Source organism: Mobula hypostoma, chromosome 11 (assembly GCF_963921235.1).
Source record: "Mobula hypostoma chromosome 11, sMobHyp1.1, whole genome shotgun sequence".
NCBI classification, from domain to species: Eukaryota; Metazoa; Chordata; class Chondrichthyes; order Myliobatiformes; family Myliobatidae; genus Mobula; species Mobula hypostoma.
The window spans coordinates 3,495,459-3,513,141 of record NC_086107.1 but is presented as its reverse complement, the minus strand read 5'-3'; the positions used below and the strand labels follow the sequence as shown (position 1 = coordinate 3,513,141).

The following is a 17,683-nucleotide window of genomic DNA, read 5'->3' as shown; positions in this document are numbered from 1 at the left end:
GGGTGAGAGATAGGGGGTGAGAGATAGGGGTGAGAGATAGGGGGTGAGGGATGGGGGTGAGAGATAGGGGGTGAGGGATGGGGTGAGGGATGAGGGATGGGGTGAGGGATGAGGGATGGGGGTGAGGGTGTGGGTGAGGAATGAGGGGGTAAGGGATGGGGGGGCTAATGGAGAAGCGGGGACGAGAGAGGGCGAGATGGGAACAAGGGAAGTGAAAACGTGTGCCTGTACCGTACCTGAAATTGGAGTTGTGACTGCTGATTGGGATGCATAGGCCTGCTGAGCAAAGGGCTTCACGCTGTAAAGAATAAGATCCATGTTACTGCTCACAGCAAACACGACTCACACAGTAACACATACAAAATGCTGGAGGAACTCAGCAAGTCAGGCAGCAATAAAGAAGAAGAAGAAACAATCAAAGTTTCAGGCTGAGACCCTTCATCAAGTCTGGAAATGAAGGGGGCAGAAGCTAGAATAATGTTTGGGGAGAGGGAAGTAACTCCACCACAAAATGTAGGATCTCTTCGTTTTCTCCCATTGCAGTTCAAGTTCCCATTCCCATTATGACGCCTGTCCATGGTCTCTTCTACTGCTGCGATGAGATCAAACTCAGACTGGAGGAGTAATGCCTCATCTCATCTCATCTGCGTAGATTCCAGCCTGATGTCATGAACATTGATTTCTCAAACTTCAAGAAATTTCTGCCCCTCTCTCTTCTCTCTTTCTCCATTCCCCATCTGGTTCCCCCCTCACCCCTTCTCTTCTCCTCACCTGCCTATCACCTTGCTCTGGTTCCCCTCCTCCTTCCCTTTCTCCCATGGTCCACTGTCCCCAATCAGATTCTTTCTTCTTCAGCCGTATACCTTTTCCACCTATCATCCCCTAGCTTCTTACTTCATCCCAGATGCCCCACCTACCCACTTTCCCCCTCACCCGGTCTCATCTATCACCTGACAGCTTGGTCTCCTCTCCCTCCCCCACCGTCTTATCCTGGCTTCTTCCGAATCCCGGTCTCCCGGTCCGTTGCAGTAACTGCTATGCCACCGTGCCATCCCTGACTATAGTTAAAATACCAATCCAAATGCAGGAAGTCCCCGCCTAACAACAGTGATATAGTGACCAGCTATCCAACCACTGAGCCATGTGGAACATCAAGGAGAACCCCTCTGTTCTTCTCAGTTGAAGTCTACCGATCATCTATCTCACTGACTGGGATGAGAATGTACAAGGCATAGAATCACAGAGCACTAGGGGACAGACACGGGCCCTTCCACCTATCTAACGATTAGCTTCATTTGTCATCTGTACATCGATAAGTACAGTGAAATGTGTCATTTGTGTCAACGGCCAACACAGTCTGAGGATACACGGGGTAGCCTATAAGTGTAAGCAAGCTTTCGGTGCCAAGATAGCAAGCCCAGTTTGCGATGACTGCTGATACCGCTGGACCCGAGCTTCCAAGGTCGAGAAGTGGAACTGAGCCAGGGCCAACAGCTTATCCATTTTACAAACGCTCCCACATAGATTCCCTGTCATCATGTATACAACAGGCAACCAACATCGCTCAGGATATTGTACACCTTTATAAAGTATCCAAGGTTTCAGAACTCACACTAACCGGGACGTACAAGATTCGAATGACGGAAGGTCACCAATAATGCATTCAGACACAAGAGACAACAGATACTGGAATCTGAGATGGAAAGAATGTGGCCGGAGGGACTCAGTAGGTTGTGACCCCGCACCAGGACTGGTTTTATTGGAATGGATGAGAGATCAAACTGTTCCTCAATTGACCAAGCAATTAACAAGAAGCAACACACACAAAATGCTGGAGGAACTCAGCACCTCGAGCAACATCTTAAGACATCCGTTAGTCTTGCGAGACCATGGATCTGCGCCTGGAAAGTCTTCACACTCCAGGGCGCAGGCCTGGGCAAGGTTGTATGGAAGACAGGCAGTTGCCCATGCTGCAAGTCTCCCCTCTCCACGACACTGATGTTGTCCAAGGGAAGGGCATTAGGACCCATACAGCTTGGAACCAGTGTCGTCGCAGAGCAATGTGTGATTAAGTGCCTTGCTCTAGGACACAACACGTTGCATCGGCTGGGGCTCGAACTCACGACCTTCAGATTACTAGTCGAATGCCTTAACCCCTTGGCCACGTGCCCACTACATCTACAGAACTTAATAAACAGTCGACCTTTCAGGCTGAGACCTTTCACGAGAACTGGGAAGGAAGGGGGGGAAGAAGCCAGAATAAGAAGGTAGGGGGAGGGAAGGGGAGGGAAAGGAGAACAAGCTGGCAGGTGATTGATGAGACCAGGAGAGGGGGAAGATGGGTGGATGGGATAGGGGGATGAAGTGAGAAGCTGGGAGGTGATAGGTGGAAAAGGTAAAGGGCTAGAGAATAGGGAATCTGATAGGAGAGGGGAGTGGACTGAGGCAGATCGGGAAGGAGGAGGGGCACCAAAGAGTGGTGATGGGTGAGTGAGGAGAAGAGAAGGGGTGAGAAAGGAACCAAAATGGGGTAATGGAAAAAGAGAAGGGGGAGGGGTGCAGAAATCAGTTCTCACGCTATGAGATTGGAGGCTGCCGAGAGGAACAAGAGCTGCTGTTCCTCTAACCTGAGAGTCACCTCATCATGGCAGCAAATAATATGAAATGGCAGACAGACATCCCGCCCCCCACTTGCACTGGCCAAATCCATGACCTCCATCCCACTAGACCAGGGTTTCCCAAGCTGGGCTCCACAGACCCCTCGGTTAGTTATAGGGATCCAGCACACAAAAAGGTTAGGAACCCCTGCACTGGACTGATACCGTCAGCAAGCACATAGTCATGTCCACTGTTCCCCAAGTCACACACCATCCTGACTTACAAATCACTGCTGCTTTGGTGAGATCCCAAAATTCTCTATGGCAGTCACTTAAGAGGAAGAATTGCAGTAGTCTAAAAGGAGACCCACCACTTTCTCAGGAGCCATTCCCACATCTCATGAAGAAAATCCCCCACAGAGAGATAAAAGAAACAGTCAAAATTGGAAAGTACTAATTTGGATTCACGCACAACTTTAATGAGAGAAGCTGGTAGCGTTACTTACTCCTGCGAAGATCCTGGCTGTCCTGTGGGTATTACGCTATGCCAGAACTAGAAAGAGCATAAAGATGGTTAGAGAATTGATCAGGGTGAATGACATAAAGCTATTAAAATGCATCCTAAATGGTTTGCAAGATGAGTCGGAATAAAGAAGATCACATGACACCATTGAGTTGCCAAGTTGTGGCTTTGACAGGAATCTGTTTGCGCTACTGTGCGTTTTCTGGGTCTTTGATTTGTTACCTGAACTTATCAAAGTACCAAAATAGTCATAGTCATACTTTATTGATCCCGAGGGAAATGTTGGTAGAGATGCAATGAAAGATGAGTAGGCTAGTTATAAGACCAAAAGATCATAAGATCTTAAAACATAGGAGCACAATTAGGCTATTCAGCCCATCGTGTCTGTTCCACCAATCCACCCTGGCTCATTCTCCCAAACCCATTCTCCTGCCTTCTCCCTGTCACCTTTGACGCCCTTAATAATCAAGAAACTATCAACCTCTGCTTTAAATATAAACAATGACTTGGCCTGCACAGCCATCCATGGCAATGAATTCTGCAGATTCACCACCCTCTAGCTAAAGAAATTACTCCTCATCTCTGTTCTAAGTGGACATCCCTCGATTCTGAGGCTGTGCCTTCTGGTCCTAGGCTCCCCCCACTATAGAAAACATCCTCTCCACATCCACTCTATTTAGACCTTCTCAATATTTGATAGATTTCAGTGAGATCACCCACCCTCATTCTTCTAAACTCCAGTCAGTACAGCACCAGAGTCATCAAATGCTCCTCGTAAGTTAACCCCTTCATTCCCTGAATCACTCCCGTGAACTCCTCTGGACCTTCTCTAGTGCTAGCATACCTTTTCTTAGATAGGGGGACCAACGCTGCTCGGGACACTCCAAGTGTGGTCTGACCAATGCCTTATAAAGCCTCAGCATTACATGCTTGCTTTATTGTTGGTCTATTATCAAGGGCACACAGCAGTCTTCAATGATCCTTCACTAGAACCCACTCAAAAAATGGCCAATCTTCTTAATTCAATTGAACGAAGTTTTCTGGCACTTTAGCATTTGAGTCTGGCTCCATCAAGGGTACAGCCATCTTATGTGTAGACCTACTAATGTCAAAAGTGAGAAGGAAAGGCCCTAAAAATCTCTCACACCTGCAGCTTTTATTTGCATTCAGAAAAGCAGCCAACATAACCAAAGACCCCGCTTCCCATGGATATTCTCTCTTCTTCCTCCCCCCTTCCCATCGGGCAGTAGAACCTGAAAACATACACCCCCAGGTTCAAGGACAGCTTCTACCCTGTTATAAAAATTTTGAATAGTTCCCTGATATGATAAGAAGAACTCTTGGCCTATACCTCATTCGGAGTTTGAGGAGATTTGATATGACACCAAAGGCTCACAAATTTCTACTGATATACTGTGGAGAGCATTCTAACTGGTTGCACCGACATCTGGTATGGAGACAGCAATGTGTAGGACTGGAGAAAGCTGCAGAAAGTTGTAAACTCAGCCAGTTCCATCATGGGCACCAGCCTTACCAGCATCGAGGACATCTTCAAAAGGCGACGCCTCTTCATGAAGGACTCTCGCATGTCCTCTTCTCATTGCTACCATCAGGAATGAAGCACGGCAGCCTGAAGATGCACATGCATTGTTACAGCTCCCTCCTCCCCCCACCACCAGCCTGCCGTTTAACTGATTTAAGCACCCGGCCACGTTGGAAAGGGCAGGTATGGGCCGAATCAAGGCGACGGGTTTCAGAGCCGAGGTCATGTTGAAGCCGCGGGGTGAGGAATGACCCACTGCTAGGCTGTGAACTCACTTTCATTAACTTCAGTTCTGAATGCTATTTGCTTACTCTGATTGTTTTTCCCTGTGCATTGTGTATCTGATGGTCTTTTTGAATGGGTTCTATTGAGTTTCTTTGTTTGGTGGCTGCCTGTAAGAAGACAAATCTTAAGGGTTGGATATAGTATACGTACTTTGATAATAAATATACTTTGAGATTTCCATGCAGTCCATGAACCCATAACCACTACCATACTATTTTGCTCTCTTTTTGCAATTTTTATTTTTTATTACTGTAATTTAAATTAATTTAAGTATTGCAATTAACTGCCATCACAAAACAAGTAATTGTACACATTCAAAGATAATAAACCTGATTCTGACAATCTACCTCCGTATGATCTTGCACGTTATTGTCCACCCGTACTGCACTTTCTCTGAAACTGTTATAATTTATTTTGCATTGTTATTGTTTTACCTTGTACTATCTCAATGATCTGATATGTATGAAGTGTATGCAAGACAAGCTTCCAATTCAGATTTATTTATCATATGTACACTGACGTGAACAGTGAAATGAGTCATTTGTGTTAACAACTAACACACCCAAGAAGGCGCTGGGAATTTCTCCCAGGTTGATTTCTCAAGGAGACTCCGATTCTATCAGACAATCTATTTTATAACCATATAACCATATAACAATTACAGCATGGAAACAGGCCATCTCGGCCCTTCTAGTCCGTGCCAAACTCTTACTTTCACCTAGTCCCACCAACCTGCACTCGGCCCATAACCCTCCATTCCTTTCCTGTCCATATATCTGTCCTATTTAATGTTAAATGACAACATTGAACCTGCCTCAACCACTTCTGCTGGAAGCTCGTTCCACACAGCTACCACTCTCTGAGTAAAGAAGTTCCCCCTCATGTTACCCCTAAACTTTTGCCCTTTAACTCTCAACTCATGTCCTCTTGTTTGAATCTCCCCCACTCTCAATGGAAAAAGCCTATCCACATCAACTCTATCTATCCCCCTCATAATTTTAAACACTTCCATCAAGTCCCCCCTCAACCTTCTACGCTCTAAAGAATAAAGACCCAACTTGTTCAACCTTTCTCTGTAACTTAGGAGATGAAACCCAGGCAACATTTTAGTAAATCTCCTCTGTACTCTCTCAATTTTATTGACATCTTTCCTATAATTCGGCGACCAGAACTGTACACAATACTCCAAATTTGGCCTTACCAATGCCTTATACAATTTCAACACCTCTTATCAACAGCCTTTTGGAACTTGCGATCTACTGCAATTAGTGAGTCACGTTTGGCGATTCAAGCAAAGGAGATTGTGGGTCATAAGGTGATAAGACACAGGAGCACAATTAGGCCATTCAGCCCATCAAGTCTGCTCTATTATCATGGCTGATTTATTTTACTTCTCAACCCCATTCGCCTGCCTTCTCCCCGTAACCTTTGACACTCTTACTAATCAAGAATCTCTTCTTTAAATATACCCAACGACATGGTCTCCTCAGCCATCTATGGCATGAATTCCACAGATTCACCATCCTCTGTCTAGAGATATTCCTCCTCATCTCCTTTCTAAATGGATGTCCCTCTACTCTGAGGTTATGCTCTTTGGTCCTAAACTCCCCCACTATTGGAATCATCCTCTCCATGTCCACTCTATCCAGGCCTTTCAATATTCAGTAATTTTAATGAGATCCCACCCCCCATTCTTCTAAACTCCTAGCTATATATACAGTATATGCCGAAGACTTTTGCACAGTACTGCATGTTGTGAAATTTGTTGTTTTGCACCAGCAGTCAGAAGTACATTGCAATACCTAGTTATATAAAAACTATAAGTTACAATCGATTTTATTTTATATATGTATATAGCATTAAATAAGTAGTGCAAAAAAACAGCAAAAGTATATTGACGTCGCTGGCTGGTGGCGCAGTGACATCAGCGCCGGACTCCGGAGCGAAGGTTCCCGAGTTCGAATCAAGTCGGCCGCTCCCGGGCACACTTTCCATCCGTGCTGGGTTGAGTGTCGAGCTCGCAACTCGGCCTCGTAAACAAAAAACAACTGCGCTGTGAGAAGGACGTGGGGAACCACTCACAGAATCTTTCCTCCAAGACAACCACTTGGAAAGTGATCGCCGAGGCTCTGGCAGAGTATGGCACACGCACAGACAAAAATTGATGTGGTGTTCATGAGTTCATTGTCCATTCAGAAATCTGAAGTCTGAGGGGAAGAAGCTGTTGCTGAAACACAGAGTGTGTGTCTACAGACTGCTTGATGGTAGCAACGTGAAGAGGACATGTGATGGGGTCCCTAGAGATGGACGCCACCTTATGAAGACGTCCTTGCTGCTGGAAAGGCTGGTGCCCATGATGAGCTGGCTGAGTCTGCAACTTTCTGCAGCTATTTCGAGTTCTGTGCAGTGGCCCCTCCATACCAGACATTGTTGCAACCAGTTGGAGTGCTCTCCATGGTACACCCGTAGATATTTGTGAGAGTCTTTGGTGACATACCAGCTCTCCTCAAACTCCTCATGAAATATAGCTACTGTCTGGCCTTCTTTGTAATTGCATCAATATGTTGGGGCCAGGATAGATCTTCGGAGGTATTCAGCATTCTGCACAGAAAACGTTTGAAAGGAGTGGTTTCTGATTTCACTATTAAACAGCTTGGACCCATTTATTCTGAACAGAGGCAATTTTCCGCTTAATACGCCATTAAACGTCAGAGTTTGCACAGAAGTAGAAGGGATGGTTAAGAAGGCACATGCTGTATTGGCCTTCACTAGTCTGGGGATTGAATTCAAGAGCCACAAAATGATGTTGCAGATCTATAAAACTCTGGTTAGACCACCTTGGAATATCTAGTCACCTCACTATAGGAAGAATGTGGAAGTTTTAGAGCGGGTGTAGAGATTTACCAGGACGCTACCTGGATTGGAGAGCATGTCTTATGAGGATGGGTTGAGTGAGCTAGGGCTTTTCTCTTTGGAGTGAAGGAGGATGTCAGGAGATTTGATAGAGGTGTATACAATTATGAGAGGTATAGACAGCCTGTATCTTTATCCCAGGCCAACAATATCAGAGGACATTTGTTTAAACCTCAAACTTTGTGAATGGAAGGATGTCAGAGGTAAGTGTTTTGCACAGAGAGTGGTGGGTGTGTGGAATGCGCTGCCAGAGGTGATGGTAGAGGCAGATATATTAGGGACATATAAAGGACTCATGGATGAAGGAAAGATAAGAGTTATGGACTGTGGAGGAGGGAAGGGTTAGATTGATCATGGAGTCGGTTAAAAGGTCAACACAACATCATAGTTCGAAGGGCTCATTCAGCTCTATACCGTTCTATGTTTAAAACTTTCAATTCAGTCAGTATAAGACCCTAGGACGTAGGAGCAGAATTAGGCAATTTGGCTCATCATGTCTACCGCACTATTCCATCATGGCTGATTTATTTTCCCTCTCAACCCCATTCTCCCGCCTTCTCCATGTAACCTTTGTCTCCCTGACTAATCAAGAAGCTATTAACCTCCACTTTAAAAATACAAAAATACTTGACCTCAACAGCCATCTGTGGCACACCTTGAATTCTTGGGAAGGAATCAACTGAATCTATGTAGCACCCTTAACAGATCCAATTCACGAAGCCTTGTATCTGATGCCTTCTAGACCCTGACAATGAGCAACACCACACGGCAGATACTGTTGAACTCCCCAGCCTGCTCTGAGGCTGCATCACTTACCCCAGGTGCCGACTGAAACGATGGCCGTGGGATTCCCGGCAGCCCCAACTTGTGTTGGATGGTCGTGGCTGACACGATCTGTGCCGAAGACATTGCTGCCATGCTCTGAAGTGCCTTGTCCTTCACAGCTTGATCCTTGAAGAGACCACAACATAATCTCACACTACGTTCAGACACCAAAAAAACTTTTCCCGCCCCTCCCACAATTTGAACAACGCACTTCACACTGTGAGCCCCCAAAGCAAGTAATCATTTCTAAAACGACAAGCATTTCTTTTAAAATGAGGAAAAATACACCTAGTCTTGAAAGGAGACTTTTGCTCCCATAAATGCAAAGGATGTCTGTAATTTTCTCCTGATCCACAGGCTGTAATTTTCTTTCCTGGCTTGCCTGTTCACTATGCAGAGCCTGGAGAGACTTTCAGCTCTAAAGGAGGCCACTTGCTCACCATCACCCTCCTCAGTCTCCCCTTTGAACATCTATCCAATTTAATTCCACCACCTATGTTCCATTTACAAATTTATCCTCTTATTGCCCTTTTTTCCACTGACCACAACTCAGAACTGTTCCCACAACCCATGGATTCACTTTCAAGGGCCCTACAACTCATCTTCTCAATATTATTCATTTACTTTTTTTTTGTATTTTCACAGTCTGTCTTCTTTTGCACATTGGTTGTTTGCCTGTCTTTGTCTGTGTGTAGTTTTTCATCGATTCTATGGTATTTCTTTGTTCTACTGTGAATGCCAATGATTTGGACAACAATCTAAGCACCTGTCCAAATTAGAAAGGTCAGTTACAGGCTGAATCAAGGCAGCGAGGTCCAGGTCCCAGAGCATATTGAAGCGATTGAACCTGATGTTTGGACGACGATTAAAAAGGTCAGGGTGTCAGCACCCGAGGCGAGGGATGGACCAGTTCAGCTCACAGCTCCACTCTGCACTGAACTAAAGGTCTGGGGACAGACTCTCTGTGGACTTCAGTTCAGAACACTATTTGCTTACGTTTATTGTTTGCATGATTTGGTGTTTTTCTCTCTGCGCGCTAGGTGTTTGATGGTCTTATTTTTAGGGGTTCTTTTGGGTTTCTTTATTTTCCGGCTGCCTGTTAAGAGACTAATCTCAAAGTTGTATAATGTATACATACGTTGCTAATAAACATACTTTGTGCCTGAAAGGAAATGAATCTCAAGGTAGTACATGGTGACATATAGGTACTTAGTTAATAACTTTGAACAAATGTTCACCCAATTCCCCAGTGAAATTTACTACTGAGTCTGCCTGTGGGGTGTTCAAGGTCACAACATCCCTTTGTGTGAAATATTTCTTCCCAGGTACCTCAGGTCCCCAAGCCAATTATCTTTAACGTGCCCTCTGGTTACCTGAACTCCTACCAGTGGAGCTGATGGCTCTGGAAGTAATCATCAATACACCCTTGACTAATTATGAATGTGGGCAACACACACAGAATGCTGGAGGAACTCAACCGGTCGGGCAGCATCTATGGAGAGGAATAAACGGTCGCTGTTTTGGTCCGAGAGCCTTCATCAGGAGAATGGGGACCTTCCATCAGAGGCTGACTGTTGACTGCTCATTCCTCTCCAAAGATGCTGCCTGACTTGCTGAGTTCCTCCAGTATTTTGAGTGTCTGACTGGAGAGAAGTATCGGGGGGGGGGGGCGGTGGAGGGCAGGATATTATAAGGAAGGTTTAATTACATAGAGAATGGTGGGAACGCTCTGCCAGGGGTGGCGGTAGAGGCAGATACATTAGGGACATTTAAGAAACTCTTAGCTCGGCACACAGATGAGATAAAAATGAAAGTTACGTGGGAGGGAAGGGTTAGAGTAGCTTAAAAGGTTAGCACAACATTGTGGGCTGAAGGGCCTGTACTATGTTTTAAGTTCTACAGAGTGATGATCTGTATTCAGGGACAGATGAAGTCATTGCCAAATGAACCAGGGAGGGAGAAGGGAGAGATGACAAGACTCTATAAAGATATTGGAAGTTCCTTTAACCAGAATGTTGGTGGTGGTGGTAAAATTCATGACAACTTTCAAAAGTGCGGGTTCGATTTCTGCATTTCAGAGAAGTTTGGGTACATGGTACGTGGATGGGAGGGGTGTGGTGGGCTGTGGTCCAAGTGCAGGTCAACAGGATCAGGCAAATAAATAGTTCCACACAGACTAGATGGGCCAAACGGCCTGTTTCCGTGCTCTAGTGTTCTACAACTCTAAGTGCTTGAAAAAGAAAACTCAGAACTGTGGGCAAACAATTAACCAAATTATTCCTTCAAAGAGTTAGCCAAGACACGATGAGCTAATGGCCTCCTGCAGTGTATAATTCAGTCTGATGATACAGTTTGATAATATTTTGTAAAGATGTACCAAAAATAGATTGTTTCATAAATGTAAGCTTCCTCCATTACACAGAAAATATCAAGTGCAGATCACAACATGAGCTGTATTGTACAAGCGGGCAGCCAAAGCAATCGGCACTTTGCATTGCAGTGAGAGCACTTTAAGCATCAGACAACAGCATCATTACTGAACCCCACAATGAACCAATGCAAATTGCAGCTGGTAGTAAGCACGTGGGCTTAATATCTTCAAAAAAGCAACATCCTTATTCCATAAGACCACAAAGACACAGGAGCAGAATTAGGCCAATCGACCCATCAAGTCTGCTCCACCATTCCATCATGGCTGATTTATTATCCCTCTCAACCCCATTCTCCTAACCTTAACACACTTGCTAACGAAGAACCTACCAACCTCCACTTTAAATATACCCAACAGCCTGGCCTCCACAACCGCCTGTGGCAATGAATTCCACAGATTCACTAACCTCTGGTTAAATAAATTCCTTCTCATCTCTGTCCTAAAGGGCTAATCCTTGTATTCTGAGGCTGCGCCTTCTGGTCCTAGACTTCTCCACTATAAGAAACATCCTCTGCACACCCTCTCTGTCAAGGCCTTCCAACATTTGGCAGGTTTCAATGAGATTCCCCCACTTTCTTCTACTTCCGGTGCGTACAAGCCCTGAGCCAAATGCTCCTCATGCGTTAACACTTTCATTCCCAGGGTCAGTCCTCTAAACTTCCTCTGGACCCTCTCTAAAGTCAGTGCATCTTTTCTTAAATAAGGAGCCCAAAACTCCTCATGATACTCTAAATGAGGCCTCAGCAAGCTTTATAAAGCCTCAGCATTACATCTTTGCTCTTATATTCTAGTCCTCTCTAAATGAACCTTAAAATTGCATTTACCTTCCTCACCACTGACTCAACCTGCAAATCATGCAAGAGGACTTCCAAGTCCCTTCGCATATCTGAATTCTGACATTGCTCCCTGTTTAGAAAATTGTCTATGCCAACATTCCTTCTACCAAAGTGCACAATCATACACTGTACATCCTTAATGACTGCACCCTAATTTAAACAGCATCAAACCCACCCCCCACCTCTGCCAGGGATGGTCCCAAACCCAGCTGTGAAAGGAGGAGGAACGGGTATGAACTCCCCATGGACAGTCCCAAACCCGGCTGTGAAAGGAGGAGGGTTGGGTATGAACTCCCCATGGACAGTCCCAAACCCGGCTGTGAAAGGAGGAGGAACGGGTATGAACTCCCCATGGACAGTCCCAAACCCGGCTGTGAAAGGAGGAGGAACGGGTATGAACTCCCCATGGACAGTCCCAAACCCGGCTGTGAAAGGAGGAGGAACGGGTATGAACTCCCCATGGACAGTCCCAAACCCGGCTGTGAAAGGAGGAGGGTTGGGTATGAACTCCCCATGGACAGTCCCAAACCCGGCTGTGAAAGGAGGAGGAACGGGTATGAACTCCCCATGGACAGTCCCAAACCCGGCTGTGAAAGGAGGAGGAACGGGTATGAACTCCCCATGGACAGTCCCAAACCCGGCTGTGAAAGGAGGAGGAACGGGTATGAACTCCCCATGGACAGTCCCAAACCCGGCTGTGAAAGGAGGAGGGTTGGGCAAGTGGCTAGCAACCCCATCCCATAAAAACTCAGAGCCACAAAAACACCAACAGAGGCTCCAAAGACATCATCCCCGGGAGAGGAAGGATCTTCAGTTGGCTACACCCAGAAAGACTGAATGAGTGGCCCAGGACAGGGGACTCTGGTGGGCTTCCGTCAGTAGACTATGCCCCAGTAGAGGTGATGGGTTAAGAAGAAGATCCCCTCTCCCATCTCATTCCTATCAATCTAGAACCCAGAGGAAATGGCTTTAATAATCACGCATTTTCTTAAACCAAATTGGAGGGAAAGTTATTGAAGGTCCTTGGAGTACCTATAAATAAAAGCTCCACCAGCCACTGACCAGCTCCTGTGTTTAGGAGAACCGTCACTGTGAGGTTCCAGGCGAGCATGTTCAAGCACAGGTATCAGGCAGTCTGCTCAAGAATAGCAAGCAAGCGGGGTGAGGGAGAGAGACATGCAAACTGGGGGGAGGGGATGCAGTTCTGTCACTGGAATAGTTGTCTTGGAATGGCAGGGAGCAGGAAGCCTCGGCCTAGTGCACATCCCTCTGAAACAACATTCACACTGCTGGGATATGATCTGCCAAGCCAACCCCACTTTACACAATCAACAAAATAATTAAGTGTCGGGCTTTTAAAAATACTCACCATGTTTGTTACCTGTTTCAACAACAAATAGTTTGTTAAAATGTTTTTTTCAGGCAAAAAGAAACCTAAATTACACAAGTTAAAATAAACTTAACAAGTAATCAATGCAAAAATGACAAAACTGTTCTGGATTTTTTTTAAACGGGAAATTTACTGACATTAATCGTTGGCTATCACTTTATTTGCCAATGACAGACGTACAAATCCACGTCCTACCAAATGTCTGGGATCAGGAAAGGTTCCCCACTTGTAAATGTCCAATTCAATCACGGCATCCGTAGAACAAAATAACAGCAAATTTGCTCTCCTAGGTTTTAAAAGCTTTGTTCAGCTGCCTGACTGAGCTACATGGTTACAAATTGCTCTTGGCACTGAAACTTTGTAATGGCTGTTCACTCCCCTCCCCCTACTCAGAACTTGGTCACCAGAACAATGCCCCCACCTTTCATTCCCTGTGCCTTGAAAATTACTGCTAAGAAAAAAAAACATCTCTATTCGCAGAACTCTTAAAACAAAATTATCGCTTAATCACCCAGTGCAAGGAACAGACAATGGATAGTATTACCAGAGAGGATAACTTCAATCACCTCAACACTGAACGCATTCCACAACCTATGCACTCACTTTTAATGAATCTACAACTCATGTTCTCGATATTTATTGCTCATTTATTTCAAACACGGGGAAATCTGCAGGTGCTGGAAGTCCAAAGCAACACATACAAAACGCTGGAGGAACTCAGCAGTCAGGCAGCATCTATGGAAAAGAGTACAGTCAACGTTTCAGGCTGAGACCCGTCATCAGGACCGAGGAGGAAGGGGGAAGATGCCAGAATAAACTGAATATTTATTTTAGTTTTTTTTTTCTTTTTGTATTTGCACAATCTGTTGTCTTTTGCACATTGGTTGTTTGTCCATCTCGTCGTGTGTGGTTTTTCATTCATTCTAAAGTTCAAAGTACATTTAATATTAAAGTATGCATAATGTTATACAACCTTGAGATTTGTCTCCTTACAGACAGCCACAAAACAAAGAAACCCAAAGGAACCCATTAAAAAAAGACTGTCAAACACCCAAAGTGCAGAAAAAAATCGTGCAAACAATAAAAGCAAGCTATTGTGGTTCTTTGTGATTACTGTGAATGCCCTCAAGAAAAGGAACCTTAGGGTAGTATAAAGGCATCCGTTAGTCTTGCGAGACCATGGATCTGCGCCTGGAAAGTCTCCACTCTCCAGGGTGCAGGCCTGGGCAAGGTTGTATGGAAGACCAGCAGTTGCTCATGCTGCAAGTCTCCCCTCTCCACGACACCAATGTTGTCCCAGGGAAGGGCATTAGGACCCATACAGCTTGGCACCAAGTGTCGTCACAGAGCAATGTGTGACTAAGTGCCTTGCTCAAGGACACAACATGTTCCCTCGGCTGGGGCTCGAACTCACGACCTTCAGGTTGTCGCTAGTCCAATGCCTTAACCACTTGGCCACATGCCCACAGGGTAGTATATGGTGACTATATATAGAAACATAGAAACATAGAAACATAGAAAATAGGTGCAGGAGTAGGCCATTCGGCCCTTCGAGCCTGCACCGCCATTTATTATGATCATGGCTGATCATCCAACTCAGAACCCAGCCTTCCCTCCATACCCCCTGACCCCTGTAGCCACAAGGGCCATATCTAACTTCCTTTTAAACATAGCTAATGAACTGGCCTCAACAGTTTGCTGTGGCAGAGAATTCCACAGATTCACCACTCTCTGTGTGAAGAAGTTTTTCCTAACCTCGGTCCTAAAAGGCTTCCCCTCTATCCTCAAACTGTGACCCCTCGTTCTAGACCTCCCCAACATCGGGAACAATCTTCCCGCATCTAGCCTGTCCAATCCCTTTAGGATCTTATACGTTTCAATCAGATCCCCCCTCAATCTTCTAAATTCCAACGAGTACAAGCCCAGTTCATCCAGTCTTTCTTCATATGAAAGACCTGCCATCCCAGGAATCAATCTGGTGAACCTTCTTTGTACTCCCTCTATGGCAAGGATGTCTTTCCTCAGATTAGGGGACCAAAACTGCACACAATACTCCAGGTGTGGTCTCACCAAGGCCTTGTACAACTGCAGTAGTACCTCCCTGCTCCTGTACTCGAATCCTCTCGCTATAAATGCCAGCATACCATTCGCCTTTTTCACCGCCTGCTGTACCTGCATGCCCACTTTCAATGACTGGTGTATAATGACACCCAGGTCTCGTTGCACCTCCCCTTTTCCTAATCGGCCACCATTCAGATAATAATCTGTTTTCCTATTTTTGCCACCAAAGTGGATAACTTCACATTTATCCACATTAAATTGCATCTGCCATGAGTTTGCCCACTCACCCAACCTATCCAAGTCACCCTGCATCCTCTTAGCATCCTCCTCACTGCTAACACTGCCACCCAGCTTTGTGTCATCCGCAAACTTGGAGATGCTGCATTTAATTCCCTCATCCAAGTCATTAATATATATTGTAAACAACTGGGGTCCCAGCACTGAGCCTTGCGGTACCCCACTAGTCACCGCCTGCCATTCTGAAAAGGTCCCGTTTATTCCCACTCTTTGCTTCCTGTCTGCTAACCAATTCTCCACCCACACCAATACCTTACCCCCAATACCATGTGCTTTAAGTTTGCACACTAATCTCCTGTGTGGGACCTTGTCAAAAGCCTTTTGAAAATCCAAATATACCACATCCACTGGTTCTCCCCTATCCACTCTACTAGTTACATCCTCAAAAAATTCTATGAGATTCGTCAGACATGATTTTCCTTTCACAAATCCATGCTGACTTTGTCCGATCATTTCACCGCTTTCCAAATGTGCTGTTATCACATCCTTGATAACTGACTCCAGCAGTTTCCCCACCACCGACGTTAGGCTAACCGGCCTATAATTCCCCGGTTTCTCTCTCCCTCCTTTTTTAAAAAGTGGGGTTACATTAGCCACCCTCCAATCCTCAGGAACTAGTCCAGAATCTAACGAGTTTTGAAAAATTATCACTAATGCATCCACTATTTCTTGGGCCACTTCCTTAAGCACTCTGGGATGCAGACCATCTGGCCCTGGGGATTTATCTGCCTTCAATCCCTTCAATTTACCTAACACCACTTCCCTACTAACATGTATTTCGCTCAGTTCCTCCATCTCACTGGACCCTCTGTCCCTTACTATTTCTGGAAGATTATTTATGTCCTCCTTAGTGAAGACAGAACCAAATTAATTATTCAATTGGTCTGCCATGTCCTTGCTCCCCATAATCAATTCACCTGTTTCTGTTTGCAGGGGACCTACATTTGTCTTTATCAGTCTTTTCCTTTTTACATATCTATAAAAGCTTTTACAGTCCGTTTTTATGTTCTCTGCCAGTTTTCTCTCATAATCTTTTTTCCCCTTCCTAATTAAGCCCTTTGTCCTCCTCTGCTGAACTCTGAATTTCTCCCAGTCCTCAGGTGAGCCACTTTCTCTGGCTAATTTGTATGCTACTTCTTTGGAATTGATACTATCCCTAATTTCTCTTGTCAGCCACGGGTGCACTACCTTCCTTGATTTATTCTTTTGCCAAACTGGGATGAACAATTGTTGTAGTTCATCCATGCAACCTTTAAATGCTTGCCATTGCATATCCACCGTCAATCCTTGAAGTGTCATTTGCCAGTCTATCTTAGCTAATTCACGTCTCATACCTTCAAAGTTACCCCTCTTTAAGTTCAGAACCTTTGTTTCTGAATTAACTACGTCACTCTCCATGTTAATGAAGAATTCCACCATATTATGGTCACTCTTACCCAAGGGGCCTCTCACGACAAGATCGCTAATTAACCCTTCCTCATTGCTCAAAACCCAGTCCAGAATAGCCTGCTCTCTCGTCGGTTCCTCGACATGTTGGTTCAAAAAACCATCCCGCATACATTCCAAGAAATCCTCTTATAGATGTGTGTGTGTGTGTGTGTGTGTGTGTGTGTGTGTGTGTGTGTGTGAGAGAGAGATAATAAATGCAGATTGAACTTTAAACTTTTGAAATTTTTATTGTAAAAAAAAGTCCAATTTGATTAACAACAATTTTGCTATTTGATCACAATATCATTTTACATGGGCAGTGGTTATTTGACCCACTGCTTGAGTCCGTACTTTGAAATGATCTTTATTTAGTCACCTACACCTCCCCAACTCTTTCCAGAGAAGCCTGCATAATTACCCTTTTTCCAATGTTTAACTAATTGCCTTTCTGAATCTGCCTCCACCAGTTTTTTTGCACTCAGCGTGCTCCAGATTACAATAACAATGCTTTAAAAAAATCCTCCCCTTCTCCCTTGTGGTTCCATTGCCAATTA

At 45.0% G+C, this 17,683-nt stretch overlaps 1 protein-coding gene across 4 annotated transcripts in view; it reads right to left on the bottom strand.

The window, feature by feature from the left end:
• Positions 1-17,683, bottom strand: part of LOC134353556 (transcriptional enhancer factor TEF-1) — a 326,595-nt gene that overhangs the window by 39,485 nt on the left and 269,427 nt on the right. For 3 of the 4 annotated variants that reach the window (XM_063061584.1, XM_063061585.1, XM_063061586.1), the window contains 3 exons: positions 8,678-8,812; positions 3,104-3,150; positions 237-298 (listed from right to left, as the gene is read on the bottom strand). In XM_063061584.1, coding sequence (XP_062917654.1) covers positions 237-298; positions 3,104-3,150; positions 8,678-8,812 — 244 coding nt within the window. Of the gene's footprint in view, positions 1-236; positions 299-3,103; positions 3,151-8,677; positions 8,813-13,322; positions 13,335-17,683 lie in introns of all 4 variants that reach the window. The other variant, XM_063061583.1, reaches the window with a different exon arrangement.